Source organism: Callospermophilus lateralis, chromosome 11 (genome assembly GCF_048772815.1).
Source record: "Callospermophilus lateralis isolate mCalLat2 chromosome 11, mCalLat2.hap1, whole genome shotgun sequence".
NCBI classification, from domain to species: domain Eukaryota; kingdom Metazoa; phylum Chordata; class Mammalia; order Rodentia; family Sciuridae; genus Callospermophilus; species Callospermophilus lateralis.
In genome coordinates this window covers 35,323,366-35,339,887 of record NC_135315.1, presented here as the reverse complement: position 1 = coordinate 35,339,887, position 16,522 = coordinate 35,323,366, and the positions used below count along the sequence as shown (strand labels likewise).

The 16,522-nt window shown below is 33.6% G+C and overlaps 1 protein-coding gene and 1 pseudogene across 3 annotated transcripts in view; one reads left to right on the top strand and one right to left on the bottom strand.

The window, feature by feature from the left end:
* Positions 1–16,522, bottom strand: part of Usp32 (ubiquitin specific peptidase 32) — a 173,567-nt gene that overhangs the window by 31,359 nt on the left and 125,686 nt on the right. For 2 of the 3 annotated variants that reach the window (XM_076870083.1, XM_076870084.1), the window contains exons 16-22: positions 9,326–9,485; positions 5,603–5,757; positions 4,428–4,509; positions 3,119–3,193; positions 2,586–2,724; positions 2,040–2,145; positions 21–194 (exon numbers count right to left, since the gene is read on the bottom strand). In XM_076870083.1, the coding sequence (XP_076726198.1) occupies positions 21–194; positions 2,040–2,145; positions 2,586–2,724; positions 3,119–3,193; positions 4,428–4,509; positions 5,603–5,757; positions 9,326–9,485 (891 nt within the window). The remainder of the gene's footprint in view (positions 1–20; positions 195–2,039; positions 2,146–2,585; positions 2,725–3,118; positions 3,194–4,427; positions 4,510–5,602; positions 5,758–9,325; positions 9,486–16,522) is intronic. The other variant, XM_076870086.1, reaches the window with a different exon arrangement.
* LOC143409833 (high mobility group protein B3 pseudogene) lies at positions 11,401–12,039 on the top strand (annotated as a pseudogene).

The window sequence follows — 16,522 nt, the reverse complement described above, 5'->3', positions numbered from 1 at the left end:
GAAACTCAAAATGGACAAACCTCTGCAGCTACTTCCCAATCTGGTCGTCCATCACTGTCTTTCAGTTCCACATATGGCTTCTCATGGACTCGGTTGAGATCCTCATGAAGACCATCCAAAAGAAAAGCCAGAAGTTCTTGGGAGTCTTGTTGCTGGAACCCATTAAACCTGGGAGCATATTTTGCTATGGTCCACTATAAATACGAGGAATAACACTCATTATTTCCTACCCCATAAAATTTGGAATGAACATGTCCTAAAATTCAATCAGAGACATCATAAAAAGTACAGCAGAGTATTTAGTATGCCTATATTTCAGCAAGTATTTTTTACTTGTTCTTTTTATATATGATAGTAGAATCTATTTTGACATATTTATTCAAGCATGTGTTATTCTAATTAGGATCCAAGTCTTATGGATGTACATGAGATGTTGAGATTTACTGTGGTGTATTCATATATGTACACAGAAAAGTTATCTCAGTTTCATTCCGCTCTTTCCTATTCCCATTCCCTCTCTCTTCCCTTCATTTCCCTTAGTCTAATCCACTGAACTTCTATTCTCCTTCCCTCCCCCTTGTTATGGGTTAGCATTCACATATCAGAGAGAACATTCAACCTTTGTTTTGGGGGGATTGGCTTATTTCACTTAGCGTGATAGTCTCCAGATCATTCATTTACTAGTAGCAAAAGTCATAAATTCATTCCTTTTTATGGCTGAGTTTTTTGAGGGATCTTCATACTGCTTTCAAGAGTGGAGCAACTATATTTTAGAAAATCATTTAATTTTACTGTTCTTTATTTCAAATGACCACACATACAAAAAAAAAAAAAAAAAAGATGAGAAGTATTTTGGACAATTCTGTGTTCAGAATCACACTGGCAAACTGATTCTTTTTTTTTGTTGGTTCTTTTTAGTTATATATGACAGTCAAATCTATTTGGGTGTATTTATATAAGCATGAAATAGATTTAATTCTAATTAGGACTCCAGTCTTGTGGATGTACAAGAAGGTGAGATTCACTGTGGTGGGCAAACTGAATTCTTAAGGCCCACAGATATTATTTAATACAGAAATGGTAAAGCAGCATTGTTCAAAAGAAGATACCCTAGATTATGTAAGATTTTTTTTCACAGTAACCTTTTCTGGTCTATAGCCTAACTTTTATTATTAGAGGCAAAAAAACATAGTATTTAAGGGTTAAAACTTTCATATTTGCAAGCATGGGCAAATTACTTAATAATTTTGTGTTTTAGTTTCCTGGACAATAAAATGGGGATTAAGATACAGCACTAGGGGCTGGGGATGTGGCTCAAGCGGTAGCGCGCTCGCCTGGCCTGCGTGCGGCCCAGGTTCGATCCTCAGCACCACATACAAACAAAGATGTTGTGTCCGCCAATAAATAAATATTAAAATTAAAAAAAAAAAAGACACAGCACTATAGGATTACTTAGAGAATTAAATGAGTTAATACACATAAATTAAAATAGTACCCAGCAAATGGTAAGCAGTCAAAATTTAGCTATTATGATTATTAATTTTTAACTTCAAAAACCTTTTGACTTAAATTTTAAATTAACATTCCAAATTCATTAAAATCCACTAAATATACACTAACATAAAACTTGTATCCATTAATTTCATTATTTTATTCTACTTTTTTGTTCCACAGATAAAACTAATTAACTTAGTAGTGCTGAAAATGTATCCGAGGTTAACCTTGCAGTTAGAATACTGCTAATAAAGGATTATCAAAAAAGGCTTACTATTCATACAAAGAAGATATTTGATAAATAAGAAAAATGAACAACATCTCAAATTTAGACTGTGCCTTTGGTTTTTTTTCTAGCCAGTACATACACAGCAGTATTCTGCATGCATCTGAACAAAGTACTGGACATCTGGTTTATGCTGAGTAAGTGATCTAAAAACACTGATTAAAAAAAAACAAAACATACAAAACATGTAAAGAAATATGATTATTTAAAAATCACTGTTTAGGAATTAAATACTTTGATATTATTTTAACATATTTACCCGAAGCTTTAAAGGGGCAACATTCTTCTGAGTTCCACTCCAAAGTTCTTGTACTAAATCACCATAGCATTTAGCCATATGCCCCTTCATACCAATGGGATTTGTCCTAGAAATTTTGAAGAAAATTTGTAACAAAGGTTCTCATTAAGTCACAACATACAGTCACAGAAATGTCTAGCACATCACATCAAAAATATCTTATTTTTTGAAACAAGAGAAGTATACCTTTGCTCCAATTTTATACTGAATAGGGCAATAAGAAAAGATTTTTCTCTGCTAGCATAAAAAAAGAGAAGATTGAAGGTGGGTGAGGTGGCATGCACTTGTAATCCTAGTGGTTTAGGAGCAACTCATTGAGATCTTGTCTCTAAACAAAATATAAAAAAGAGCTGTGGATGTGGCTCAGTGGTTAAACGTCCCTGGATTCAACCCCTGGTGCAAAAAAAAAAAAGGGAATACAATGCCATAAAAACAAGCTTGGTATTGGCTGAACAAAGAAAGAGAAGTTCGAAGTAATAGTGGAGTCATATAAAAATCATAGATTACCTGTTGAGTTCATAAAGATGTCTCCCTGAGATAAAATACTGTGTCAGTGGCTGTGTGTTACTAACACACTGGATGCTTGAATTCATAAAGCAAGTATTTCCCAGGTTACTCAGACCTGTGGCTCCCTTTTCTGTGGGAACTGGAACAAACAATATGAGAACCAAAGTCTACTTTTAGTAATATGTTGTAGAATCAAGTTACTTATATTCAATGTAATATTTTTTGATAACTTTTAAAATCAGTTAAACAGTATTAATCTTTCTTTAGCAGGTCTTTCAAATGCTACAGCTTATAAGTTTTTTGAGAATGGCTTTGGCAATCATGATCTGTGGTCATGTATAATCCCAAAATAGCAATTTTTCTTTTTGAGAACTCAATTCACCAAGTATGTTTTTAAAATATACAAATTATTTAACTGTGGGTTATTTTCTAAAAGAAATTTAGAAAATAGTTTGATGTTGGGTTTTCCCAACAAGAATAAAAAAGAATAAATTTAAAATCATCTCTTTAAAAATAACACACTAGAGACTTACCCTTGTGTCGATCAATTTTACTACTGTTTGCTATAAAGGACATTTCCTCAGGCCAACTCATATCTTTGTTGCGAACTGAAAGATAGGAATGTGTTAATTGCTTCTGCTAAAAAAAAAAAAAAAAAAAGTTCTTATTTCTGTATCAGAAACTTCAAAAAGCAACATCAACAACAAAAAACAAGTAATTTTAAGTTAACTGGCCCTGAAACCACTCCTTCTCTTTATATTGGTGAGTTTAAAGTCACTTGATAGAATCATTAAGCTACTATACCTCAATTATCTTCATGAATTAAAATTATACTCAACTAAGGAAGTAATTAAAGCTCAGATACAATGGAATTTCTTATATGTAAAACTCAGAATTGTGATATTTCTTCCTTAAATTCTTTTTTTAAATATTTATTTATTTTGTTAGTTATAGGTGGACACAGTATCTTTACTTTATATTTATGTGGTAACTGAGGATCGAACCCAGTGCCTCATGCATGCTAAGCAAGTACTCTACCTTTGAGCCACAATCCCAGCCCCTCTCTTCTTTATATTCTAACAACAGTTAGTATAAACCATTCATTTAATATAAACATAATTAATAATGTTTCCATGAAACTTCATGGAAAAAAGACACATGAAATTTTCAATAACATATACATGCCAACATGTAAATTTATGTGTGAATATACAAGTAGCTCTATTGATGAGCAGCCAGTATTGATGATTAATGAAAGCCTATGCTACTACCAGAAATTTGGTCTGCTTACTTAAATTCAAAAAGGCAGTCTAAAAATCTTAAAGACACTGTGTCAATGTGCAGTTGAATTAACCTGTTTCTACCCACTTTTTCCATTCCATGTCAGCCTATGATTATAGATAATTTTTATAGGTAATTTTTCTTTTAAAGTAATCTAAATAGTACTGTAAGAGTACATAAGAGTCCATGTTTTGATAAAACATATATGTATTATCAAAAAGAACATAATGAGACAGGTGCCATGGTGCATGCCTATAATCCCAGTGACTAGGGAGGCAGAGGCAGGAGGATTGCAAGTTCAAAGTTGGCCTGAGTAACTTAGTGAGGCATTTAGCAACTCAACTCAGGGAGACCCTGTCTCTGAAGAAAATATAAAAACAGGCTGGGGATGTGGCTCAGTGATTAAGCAACCCTGGTTCAATCCTTGGTACCCCCCCACTCTGCCCAGAACATAATGATCAAGTAGTAATTGTCTCAGAAAAATTATAAAATGGATTTTAGTAACTCCTTAAAGTCCTCTTCTATAAATCTAATATATAGATGCACACATCTATCATATACCTTCAATTACTAGGTGCTGTTCATCCTGGATTTTCAAATATTCCAATCTATGATCCTCATCATCCAGAAGAGTAAGGTAATTCTGTATAAGGCAGAGGAAACGTTTCTGTTAATTTGATTAGTGAACTTGAAACAAATGTACAAATGAAAATGAATGCCAAAAACATCCTTGCATTTATATAATTTATGTTATGAAAACTTAGCATATTATAATTGTTCAGAAATATTTATAATTTAGGTGGCAAAATGAGGGAAAGACAAATTGGCTTTCCTTCATTTTAGAAACAATTCTTTATATCCTTAAAATAAAATTACATGTAATTTTGGAGTGATCAGGAAAAGATCCATCTAATGTCACAATGAAGTTCATTGAAACCGGTTTTTTGAAGAGCTTGGAGGAAAAAAAAATGTCTTTAGTACCTAGTATGAAATTTTATAAGTGTACTGAATGAAACTAGACTACTTACTAGGAATTGAAAATGTAAAGTCAAAAGTCATGCAGGGATTATATATTTTTGTTTAAGCTTACACTGTCTAAAGTGCTTTCAGAATTATTTCCTATAATTCTCATGACTATCTTGAGGGAGATACTATTATTTATTTGCTTCGCTGTAGCAAAAACTAAGACAGAGAATTAAGAGACTTGCCCTTAGTTACACAACTAAAATGAGGCAGTCAGAATTTAATTCCTGGTAGTATGACACTGCCTTTCAATGGTGACCAAAGGAGGATATAAAAAAGAAAGCACCGCCTGGTGCTGGAGAACTGGTTGAAACTACACTGACAGTATAATCTATATTGAATATATAAGGATTAAAAAGCATTGCCTATGAGGAGAATGGAAGATAGGAGTCAGAGGATGGGAAGGTGAAATTATACACTTTGGATTGTTTCAAATTTTTAACATGTATATGACCTACTTCAAAACCAAATCCAATATGAAATCTATTTAGTATGAACTAACAGTCATTGTTCATGCTTTTATGGATCATGACAAAAAATGATGATTATGACAAATATCTTCATGTGTGAAAATAATAATTTAAAAGTAGAAATTTTCACTGAGATACTAGATATGACTTCTAGCATAATTACTACACAAAAACTCATATTCATGAAATGATGATTTAACATTCAATCAAACTCTATGGCAATGACAATGAGAAGCCTCTTACCTCACTATTATATAGCCACAGGCGCATATCTTCCTCTTTAATGCGAAGCCTTTGAGATAGATACTCATGAATTTCCTTGATGGTCTGCATTCTACTAAAACAGCCTGTATAGGCTAACACCCGCTTTAAAGGTGCATTCGGAGAAGGTACATTTCCTATGGTTATAGTAATCACAGTAAGGAAAAGGCAGATAAAAAACAAAAAAACAAAACAAGAAAAAATTGAGAAGAAAGCAAGCGCACCCCTCTCATAAATAGGAATCACACTGTTTTAGGAAATAATGATGAGAAATGAGAATTATAGGTTTAATAATTTTATAAATGAAGAGTACCACAAAGCTTTAAAATTAAGACCCAAGTGTCTTTAAGGTCTCAACTTAAAAAAAAAAAAAAAAAAAAAAAGAAGAAGAAGAAGAATAAAAGCTCAGAGGCCCAAATAACTGGTGACATTTGAATCTCAAGAGTGGAACATGCTGGCCAACAATTGGCATTGGTATATGGATGGATGTCTCTTTGGTGTTGGATCACACCCAAGAGCAACATGAAATAAAACTCAGTATAGAGTTGGGGAGATCAAATAGCACTGGATTTCAATTCCAGACAGATAGTTGGATTCCCTTCATCTACATTCTTAAACTAATTCCATCTAATTCTATTACTCTTAGCCATTAAATGGACAAAATACTTGGCACATTGGTACAGTTAACAGAAATTTTTACTTAAGATTCTAAATAGGTAGAGATTCTAAATGGCCAAACAATTTTAAAATTCGGTCAAGAAGTTTCCCATGACAAAATATATAAATAAATAGTTCTATTGAAAAGGATGGGAAATATATAGGCTATTGCCCCAAAAGATAATACCAAAATGACCTTGATTTTCTGAAGGACTCAAGGTGGAAATAAAAGTGGCAAGATAGCTGTCCCTCAGAATCTTCAGGGGACTAGTTTGAGAAGCTCCACCATTAGGATACCAAAATCCATGGATGCTCAAGTCTCTTATATGCATAGTCCTTGAATATAACCTATGTACATCTGCCCATATACTCTCTAGATTATTTATAATACCTAATACAATATAAATGCTATGTAAATCATTGTTATATAATTTAGTGAACAGTGACAAGAAAAGTTGTTCATAATTCATTACAGAAATAATTTTAAATCTTTTGAAACTGCAGATGAGAAATCTGTGGGTATGGAGACTATACAGGGGGAAAGAAGTGCAGCGTGAAGCAAGATTATATCAAGTCTCACTACATACTTCAAAAGAGGAGGGGGATAAAATGAGGAGAGTATGAAAATCAAAGATAGCTTGTTGAAAAAAAAATCTTGCTAAATCCTGATTAACTATATAACCAAAATTCAAGAGAAAGCTGTAGTTTAAAATGGTTATCTTTGTCAATGGCAGGCTATATTTTATAAAATGACCCCCAAAAAACATATCAATATAATCTGTCTAGGGCACAAGTATACATTCCAGGTTGCTGTCCACCTGTTCAGTAGTGACTTTTTTCCCTCGAAATAAATGTGCTTTTTAATGAGCTCTCCCCAACCCTACCTCAGTATGGGGGATTAAATTCAGGATCTTCTGAATGCTAGGCAAACACTCTACTGCTGAGCTATACCTCAATCCTTTTTATTATTTTATTTTGTGGCAGGTTCTCACTAAATTGCCCGGGCTGGCCTCAAACTTGTGTTCCTTCTGCCTCAGCCTCTCCGAGCTGCTGGGATTACAGGCATGTGCCACTGTGCCCAGCTTAGTGTGAGTCTTCATCTACTAAACAAATAGAAAAATATTAGCATCAACTGCTTCTTTTAAACCTTCCAGGAGAATTCACTCACCTAAAATGGTCTGAAAACCCATCTAAGGAATAATGATTTCTATAGTCTTGTCTACATAGAAGGCTACATTTAAGTCATTATAATTATAACTATGGGAAATTTGTATACCTGCTACTTCAAATGGAATAAAAGAGCCTAAAAAACAGCTGTAATAAATGGTATTAAAGAAGGATGAACATTATTTTATGGTAGAACAAAACTTAATCATGATCAATTTTTAAATGTATAGCAAAGCAAATCTTTTACTATGAGCAAGCAAAGGATAATCTATAAGAGAAAATAAAAGTGCAAATTTCTCCAATTATACATGAGAGGATTAGTTATAAGATTACAGCAAGAAAGCATATTTTTATAAAATTAAAAATGATTAATGATTGATTTCACAACTAATTAGTAATGAATAAAATTTCAAATTAAGAATAAATTTGGAGCACCAGAACTACACAGTTCTAGGATTCAGAAGCATATGCAAAAGTATAGTGTCCAAGTCAATCGTCCTAAGCCACAGTAAGAAAATTTGTGTTCTGGACGGATTTATAGTGTAGCTCAATTCCCAGGCAGTCACTTATTCTACATAATTTTGTGCTTTTGAGTAGCACCAACAAATCTAGGGGAATTTATAGAAGCAACAAAAATCTAGGATCAGCACAAGTATTACAAATACTTACTAAATGTGCAACAACACATCTTGCCTCTGTTATCTTTCAAAGAGAATCAAAAAAGACATATGCTATAGGTGCCATGGAAGAATGGTTCCGAGTAATTCCCTTTCTCTGTTCCTTGATTTTGATGTTTTCCCCCACAACAAAGTTTGTTTAGCAGAGGCCAATGTTTTGCTATAATTCTTAACAAAAAATACGTAAGAGTCAAGTTATCTGTATATAACCTTTTAGGAGGACATAAAATTGTTTAAATTCAAAGGAACCTAGTACTCACAAAGGGGTGGTGGCTTAGTACTTCTTGCAAACTAACATATTTTGTTAGAACAATCTGACATTATTAACACAAAGTCTAAGAGTTTGCTAATGGTTGAACTCATTATTTATTGCTGAAGAATAATTTCACTTATATGTAAGCAAAAAGCTCAACAAGTATTTTTTTTAAATATATTTTATACTTGCAGATGGACAGAATGCCTTTATTTTATTTGTTTATGTGGTGCTAAGGATTGAACCCAGTGCCTCATGCATGCTAGGCAAGCACTCTGCCACTGAGCTACAGACTCAGCCCTCAACAAGTATTGTACATCAATAAAATTTAACTTTCTAAATCAAAGGAGAACTTTTTGTATATTATATTTCATTTTGATGACTTGGTGGTTTTTTTTGGGGGGGAACTTGACATTTTTTAAAGCAAATGTATAATGTTCATTTTCAAAAATATATTTGCTCTGCATAATTTGTCTCTTATAAAGCATTCTTAGTTTAACATGCGAAACGCATCATGTTTTGCCAAAAACAGATCAAAACAAAAAACAAACAAAAAAACAAAACAAAAAACCAGGGCCAAAGGAATTACTCTTATAAATTTGAGTGGAGCTGAAAAGACCAGTCAATAAGTGGTACACTATAACTTAAATCTAGCAACAATTTATAATGGTTTATCTCAAAGAAAAAAAATAAAATCTATTCATTATTTTCATAAACTTACAAACTAAAAAAGGAAAAGAACTCTTCCTAGTTTGCTGTTGAGACTTTGCTTCTACCTCTAACCAGTATTGCACGTGACCATAGATCTAAGCCCTACAAGTAATTCACTGATTCTATATGAAAACGGATGGGAATGTGAATTAGCACAGTGGCAGACTTGGAGCAACTTGGTTTTCATTTTTTCTTTATTTTCAAGAAATGTGTAGTATTCTTGCTGCATTCTTACGTTACCTCTCGGTAAATGCTGAGGAAACATTCTCAGGCTCATCATACCCATATTCACCCAGATGTTAGACTGCTGTGTTCGAGTGGCAGGCTGCTGTCTCAAGAAGAGAAGATAGCGAGGAAATAATTCCAATTCTGGGATGTCTGTCTTGCTATTTCTGATCACCTATTGTAAATGATAAAAAGTGATCATTCTAAAAGAGTAAACCAAATTTGCCATTTAATCTCAGAGATTTATTCTTTCTTTGTAAAAATTACTTATTTACTTTTTGGTAGTGGGGATTTAACCCAGAGGTGCTTTGCCACTGAACTATTTCCCTAGCCCTTTTATGTTATTTTTTATTTTGAGACAGAGTCTCAACTAAGTTGCTTATGGGCCTGATAAGTTCCTAGGGGTGGTTTCAAACTTGCAATCCTCTTTGAGATTTGTCTTTTTTGGTACTGGAATTAAACTCAGGGGCATATCCCCAACCCTTTTTACTTTATATTTTGAGAAAGGTCTTGCTAAGTAGCTTAGGGCCTCAATAAATTGCTGAGGCTGGCCTTGAACTTGCAATTCTGCCTCAGCCTTCTGAGTTGCTGGGATTACAAACATCATGTCACCATGGTGAGATTTATTTTTAAACTAAAATATTTAATAAGTTTGTTATCTATATTTCAATAAATTACATAGGGTTGAATATTCTTAGGCTCCAGATCATAAAATCAACTCCTTGAGGGTACTTTCTTTTCTTTCATTTAAAAAGCAAGTAATGAACCAAGGCCCAGTGGTGCATGCCTGTAATCCCAGCTACTTGGCAGGCTGAGGCAGGAGGATTGCAAATTTGAAGCTGGCCTTAGAAACTTAGGGAGATCCTGTCTCAAAATAAAAAAAGACTGGGGATATAGTTTAGGGGTATAGCGTCTCTGGGTTTGATCTCCAGTACCAATAAACAAACAAACAAACAAATAAATTCAAGTAACAACAAAATTAAGGGAGAAGGATCCTTTAAATATTAACTATGATTATACTACACTCACACTATAACTTTTTCCTTTTACCTATTTCATGTGTTGTATACAAATGAGTGATATTTTAAAGACAAATTCATAGAATTGGAATTACTAGTAAAAAGATTACATAAGTTTTCATGCCATTACCTATATAGTCCTGTTGCCACCCAAAGTTTAGCAATCTACACTATTTCCAGTAATGTCTTTGCGTATGTAACTCTTACAAATTCTTATCCTTGAGCAACATTTTAAAAATCCCAATTTTGTTAATACATAGAAACAGTATTATACATTTGCTTAAAATTTCATTTCTCATGTTAAATAGTATATTATTTTTTCATATAAAAATTTACTTTGTTTTTTTTTAAATTATGTTCTGCTTGTGTAACTGATCCATTCACATATTTTTTTTTTTTGCCTATGATTAAAACACCAAAATTGAGGTTTCACATTGCTGAAACAGTATTTTTAAGAAGATCATTCCAAATAACCTGCTCCTCCGCTAACAGACACAGGTAAACATTAATATCAAAATATGTTTTTATGAGTATTAAGATTAGCATGTTTTCAGTTTTGTGTTCTAACAGGATAATATGGTTAACACTCAAACTCTCCTTGTGTGTGTGTGTGTGTGTGTGTAGTATTGGAAGCTGAATCCATGGATGCATTACTACTGCACTACATTCCCATTGATGGACCTTTTCTTTTTCAGACAGGGTCTCAGTAAGTTGCCCAGGTTGGCCTCAAATTTGTGTTCCTCTTGCCTCAGTCTCCTGAGTAGCTGGGATTATCAGCATGTGTCACTGCACGAGTAATATTCAGATTCTTTAAAACAGAAAATCCTATAGACTCTTTAACAGTCTCAGGTGGTCAGGCTTTACTTTATTTCCCTTTGCCCTAGTAATCAATGTCTCAAACCTTTAGGATTATTTCTCAAAAGTACTCCACATGTTTCAAAATCAGAGTGTGTTCTGTATGTAATTTGAAAAATTATATTCGGGAGCTTCTGAATTCCTATATAAGCAGTAAGCAGTAATAAGAGTTTTTTGTTGGCAGCCTTGTGGAGGTAGCTAGTTTGAGACTGGGGAATGCTGAGCCGCACGTTGTGCCTTGTGCTGCCCAGATTAGTGAACAATATAGTCAGGAAGGCCAAAGGTGACCCCAAGAAACCAGAAGGAAAGATGTATGCTTATGTTTTTTCTGTGCAGATTTGCAGGGGAGAGTATAAGAGAAGTCCCTGTCAATTGTGCAGAATTTTAAGTGCTCTCAGAGATGGAAGACAATGTCTGGAAAACATAAATTTGAAGAAATGGCAAAGGCAGATAAAGTATGCTATCATCGGGAAATGAAGAGTTATGGACCAGCTAAGGGAAGCAAAGAGAAAAAGGACCCTAATGCCCTCAAAGACCACCATCTGCTTCTTACACCCCAAGATCAAATCTACAAATCCTGTTATCTCCATTGGAGACATGGCAAAAAAGCAGGGTGAAATGTAGAATAACTCAAGTGACAGCAAAAAGTAGCCATACATCACTAAGGCTGCAAAGCTGAAGGAGAAATATGAGAAGGATGTTGCTGACTATAAGTCTAAAGCAAAGTTTGATGGTGCAAAGGGTCCTGCTAAAGTTGGCTGGAAAAGGGTGGAAGAGGAAGATGAAGAGGAGGAGGAGGAAGAGGAGGAAAAACAGGAAGAAGAGAAAGAGGAAGGGGAGGAGAAAGATGAATAAAAAACTTTATCCATCTCCTTGTGAATACCTTAGAGTAGAGGAACACTGTGATTGACATATCTTACGTGAGATGTGTCTGTTTCTTTCATTAGGTTCAAATATAGAATTTGATCAGGATCATATTGTAGTCTCTCAATGTGCTCCAGAAATTGTCAGTGGTTTACATGAGGTGGCCCTGGGTTTCCAGAGCACTCTAAAACTGTATCAAAATTGTACATATTTCCAAACTTTTTTTTATAAGCTTCTTAAAAATAATTTTTTAGACATTGATGGACCTTTATTTTATTCATTTATTTAAATGTGGTGCTGAGGATTGAATCCAGTGCCTCACACATGCTAGGCAATTGCTCAACCACTGAGCCACGACCCCAGCCCCATTTTTAAAATAAAAAGGCACATTTGTGTTCTCCTTACTTTGTGTACTTTGTTGTTGGTGTGACAAGGCAATCCAAGATGTTTCTGGCATTTCTTTTTTAATTTGTAAGATAGTATTAACTATATGGTTATTGGTTAGAAATTCTCAATTATTAACTTTACATCTCTCTAGTCTGTAAAAAGAACGAAACAGTGGCTGGGGTTGTGGCTCATTAATAGAGCACTCATCTCTCACGTGTGAGACCCTGGGCTTGACCCTCAGCACCACATAAAAATAAATAAACAAAATAAAAATATTGTGCCCACGTATAACTAAAATAAATAAATAAATAAATAAATAAATAAATAAATAAATAAATAAAAGAACAATCAAGACAAACTATTGATGCTCCTTGCTTGGCGTTGAGGCCTTCCCTATAGGGTAAGATGCCTTTTGGAGGGCTGTAGTTTGGTGTAAACTGTGAAGCTGGAGCTGTTGAAATTGCAGTGGGCATCCATTTAGTTTTAAGTTGTCTTGTTTTTGTATATAGTGATATACCATTTTGCTGCCTTTCTTAGTTTTGGAAAAAGGGGGATCAGCTGGCATGAGAAGCGATTGAAATTTTTTAAGTTAAATTCAGTAAATTTTAAAGTTTGTTTTCAAGCAAACTGTAGAACTCTTCATTGTCAGCAAAGAGCCATTGCATCAATGAAATTTAAAGAATCTCCTGTATTTAAATACAATTTGCAACGTTATATGTTATTTTTTGTATGTTTAGAATGCTGAAATGTTTTTGAAGTTAAATAAACAGTATTACATCTCAAAATAAATAAATAAAAATTTTAAAAAAGAGCCTTCTCTGACATTCTCCTCTAAGACCACTGGAAGAAATAAAACCTGTCCATCTTTCCTAGACAGGCACTGACAACTGAAAAGCCAATCATAATTTCCTATGATCTCAGTTTAAATACACTGTTCAGAATAATAACTACAGTTTTATGACTACATAAAAATATCTCTGATAAAAGCTTAACTGATAATAAAGTAGGTTTTATAATACATATCTTTTCTCCCCGAAGATTAATAAGAGGTTTTGGAAGTAAATTATAATTGTAACAGATTCTCATATACAAATGCACACACATATCCACACACATTCACTTATATTTTAGTTGTTTTCTATAAACTTGTTCAAACTTCAATGTCTCACAACAAATGAGATGCAATATAATTCCTTTATCTAAAAACTAGTTTAGATGATCTTTTCAGAAGATGTTAATCTGTCAAAACAAATTGTGCCTGTCTTTTTTTTTCTTTTTTGGTAACAGGGATTGAACTCAGGAGAGCTTAACTGAGCCATATCCTCAGGCCCTCCCCCTGCTTTTTTTTTTTTGTATTTTCTTTAGAGACAGGGCATTGGTGAGTTGCTAAGGCTGGCTTTGAATTCTCGATCCTCCTGTCTGAGTCTCCCCAGCTGCAGGGATTACAGACAAGTTCTACTGTGCCCGGCAAATTGTGCCTTTTTAAAAAAAATATTTATTTTTTGTAGTTATACATAATTTCTTCCTTCCTTCCTTACTGTGTCCAAAAAATTGTGCCCTTTTTTAATACTTATTTTTTTGTAGTTATACATAATTTCTCCCTCCCTCCCTCCGTGTCTCTCTCTCTCTCACTCTTTATTTCTTTCACTGAGGATAGAACCCAGTGCCTTGCACATGCGAGGCAAGCACTCTATCACTGAGCCATAACCCCAGCCCCAAATTGTGCCTACCTTTTGATATAACAATTCCATTTATAGGCATTTATTTTAAAGAAATCATCACACATGATTAGAAAGAGAATGTTCAACAATTTAAAAGTAGAGGTAAACAAAATGTTCATTAGTAGATGACTGGCTAATAAATTGTGATTTATCCACATAGGATATGTGAACACATATAATGTATATAAAGGAACACTATGAAATTACTAAAAATGATGGCATAGATCTAAATTTATTAACCTACACACATATTCACAGTATATATGTTAGATTAAAAACAGGGTATCATATGCCCTTCAATAGATGAATGGATAAAAAAACTGTGGTATATACACACAATGGAATATTACTCAGCAATAAGAGAGAATAAATCATGGCATTTACAGGTAAATGGATGGAATTAGAGAATATCATGCTAAGTGAAGTTGGCCAACCCCAAAAAACCAAAGGCTGGATATTTACTCTGATAAGTGAGTGGATGCTGATCCATAATGGGGGAGTGGGTGTGGGATAAGTAGAAGAACTTTGGATGGAGCAAAGGGGCGGGGGACAGGAGATATGGGGGTAGTAAAGCTGGTGGAATGAGACAGACATCATTACCCTAGGTATATGATTGCATGAATGGTGTGACCCTACTTTGGGTACAACCAGAAAAGTCAAAAATTGTGTTCCATTTATACAATGAATCAAAGAGCATTTTGCTGTCACGTATACTTATTAAAACAAATTTTAAGAATAGGGTATCATAACCCATCAGTTATAGTATGATTATATTTCATAAAATTATTCATTTATGAATATGGATAGGCACAGAAAAATAACTGATTTTGATTTTTGAAGTACTGGGGATTGAACTCAGGGCCTTGTGCATGCTAGGCAAATGTTCTACCACCGAGTTATATCCCCAGTTCAGAGAGATAACTGAAAGATGCACACCAAAATGTTGTTCTAGATAGCAGGATGTAAAATGATTTTTATTTTTTTAATATATTGCTTAAATTGTTATTGACATGTGTAATAAAATAGTTACTTTTTAAAAAGTGGTATGATCTATAAAGGTAAAAACACTTTTTAAAAAATTTCTTCTTTTGGGGCTGGGGTTATCACTCAGTGGTATAGCTCTTGCCTTGCATGTGTGAGGCCCTGGGTTCAATCCTCAGCACCACATATAAATAAATAAAATAAAGGTATTGTGTACAACTACAAAAAAAAAATTCTTCTTTTTAGATATACATGACAGTAGAGTGTATTTTGACATTTTATACATACAAAAATATAACTTATTCTAATTAGGTTTCGATCCTTGTAGTTGTACATGGAGTTTCACTGCTCGTGAATGAACATAGGAAACATTAACGTAGTCAAGTTATGACCAGTTCTTTCTACTGTCTTTCCTATTCCTGTCTTCCCTCCCTTCCCTTCATTCTCCTTTGTCTAATGTGTGTTTGTATCTGCATATCAGAGAGAACATTTGATCTTCGTTTTTTTGGGATTGGTTTATTTCACGTAGTATCAGAGTATCCAGATTCATCCATTTACAAGCAAAAGTCATTTGTTTTTATGGCTACACAATATTCCATTGTTGTATACACATTTTCTGTATTCATTCATCTATTGAAGGCACCTAGGTTGGCTCCATAGCTGAGCTATTGTGAACTGAGATGCTATAAACATTATGTGGCCACATTACTATAGTATGCAGATTTTAAGTCCTATGGGTATATACCAAGGAGTGGGATAACTGGGTCAAAGGGAGAAAATGCTTATTTGGAACCTCATATTTTAAATGTTTTTGAAGCAAACGTTCCTGGAATCAGGCAAATTTACCATAACTAGAGATTAAAAAAAAAAAAAAAAATCCTAAGCCAGTAAATAGATCTTTAGTTTATTTAAACTGTAGCTTAAAGTAATATATATCTGGCATCAATGTAAAAAAAATGCTCTTTTGTGAGGCTCTGAAAATACCTGTTTAAAAAAAATAAAAATAATGATATGCTGATAGTAGCTATAGTCAACATTTATTGACCACTTACTATGAATGAAATGATATGCAAACTATACACATGATTTAATCCATAAAATAACTCTTGATGGGCTGGGGTTGTGACTCAGTGGTATAGCACTTGCCTGGCATGTGTGAGGGCATTGGGTTCAATCTTCAGGTCCACATAAAAATAAATAAATAAATAAAATTGTGTCCATCTACAACTTAAAAAAAAAAAAAACAACTCTAATGAGGTAGGTAAAATTATTCATATTTTACAGATAAGAAAACTTAAGATTTAGAAAACTTAAATATGATGTATCACAATAAACAATGAAGTTTCAAGAAATGAGATTAACTCAAGAATTGTTTTGTGCTCCCT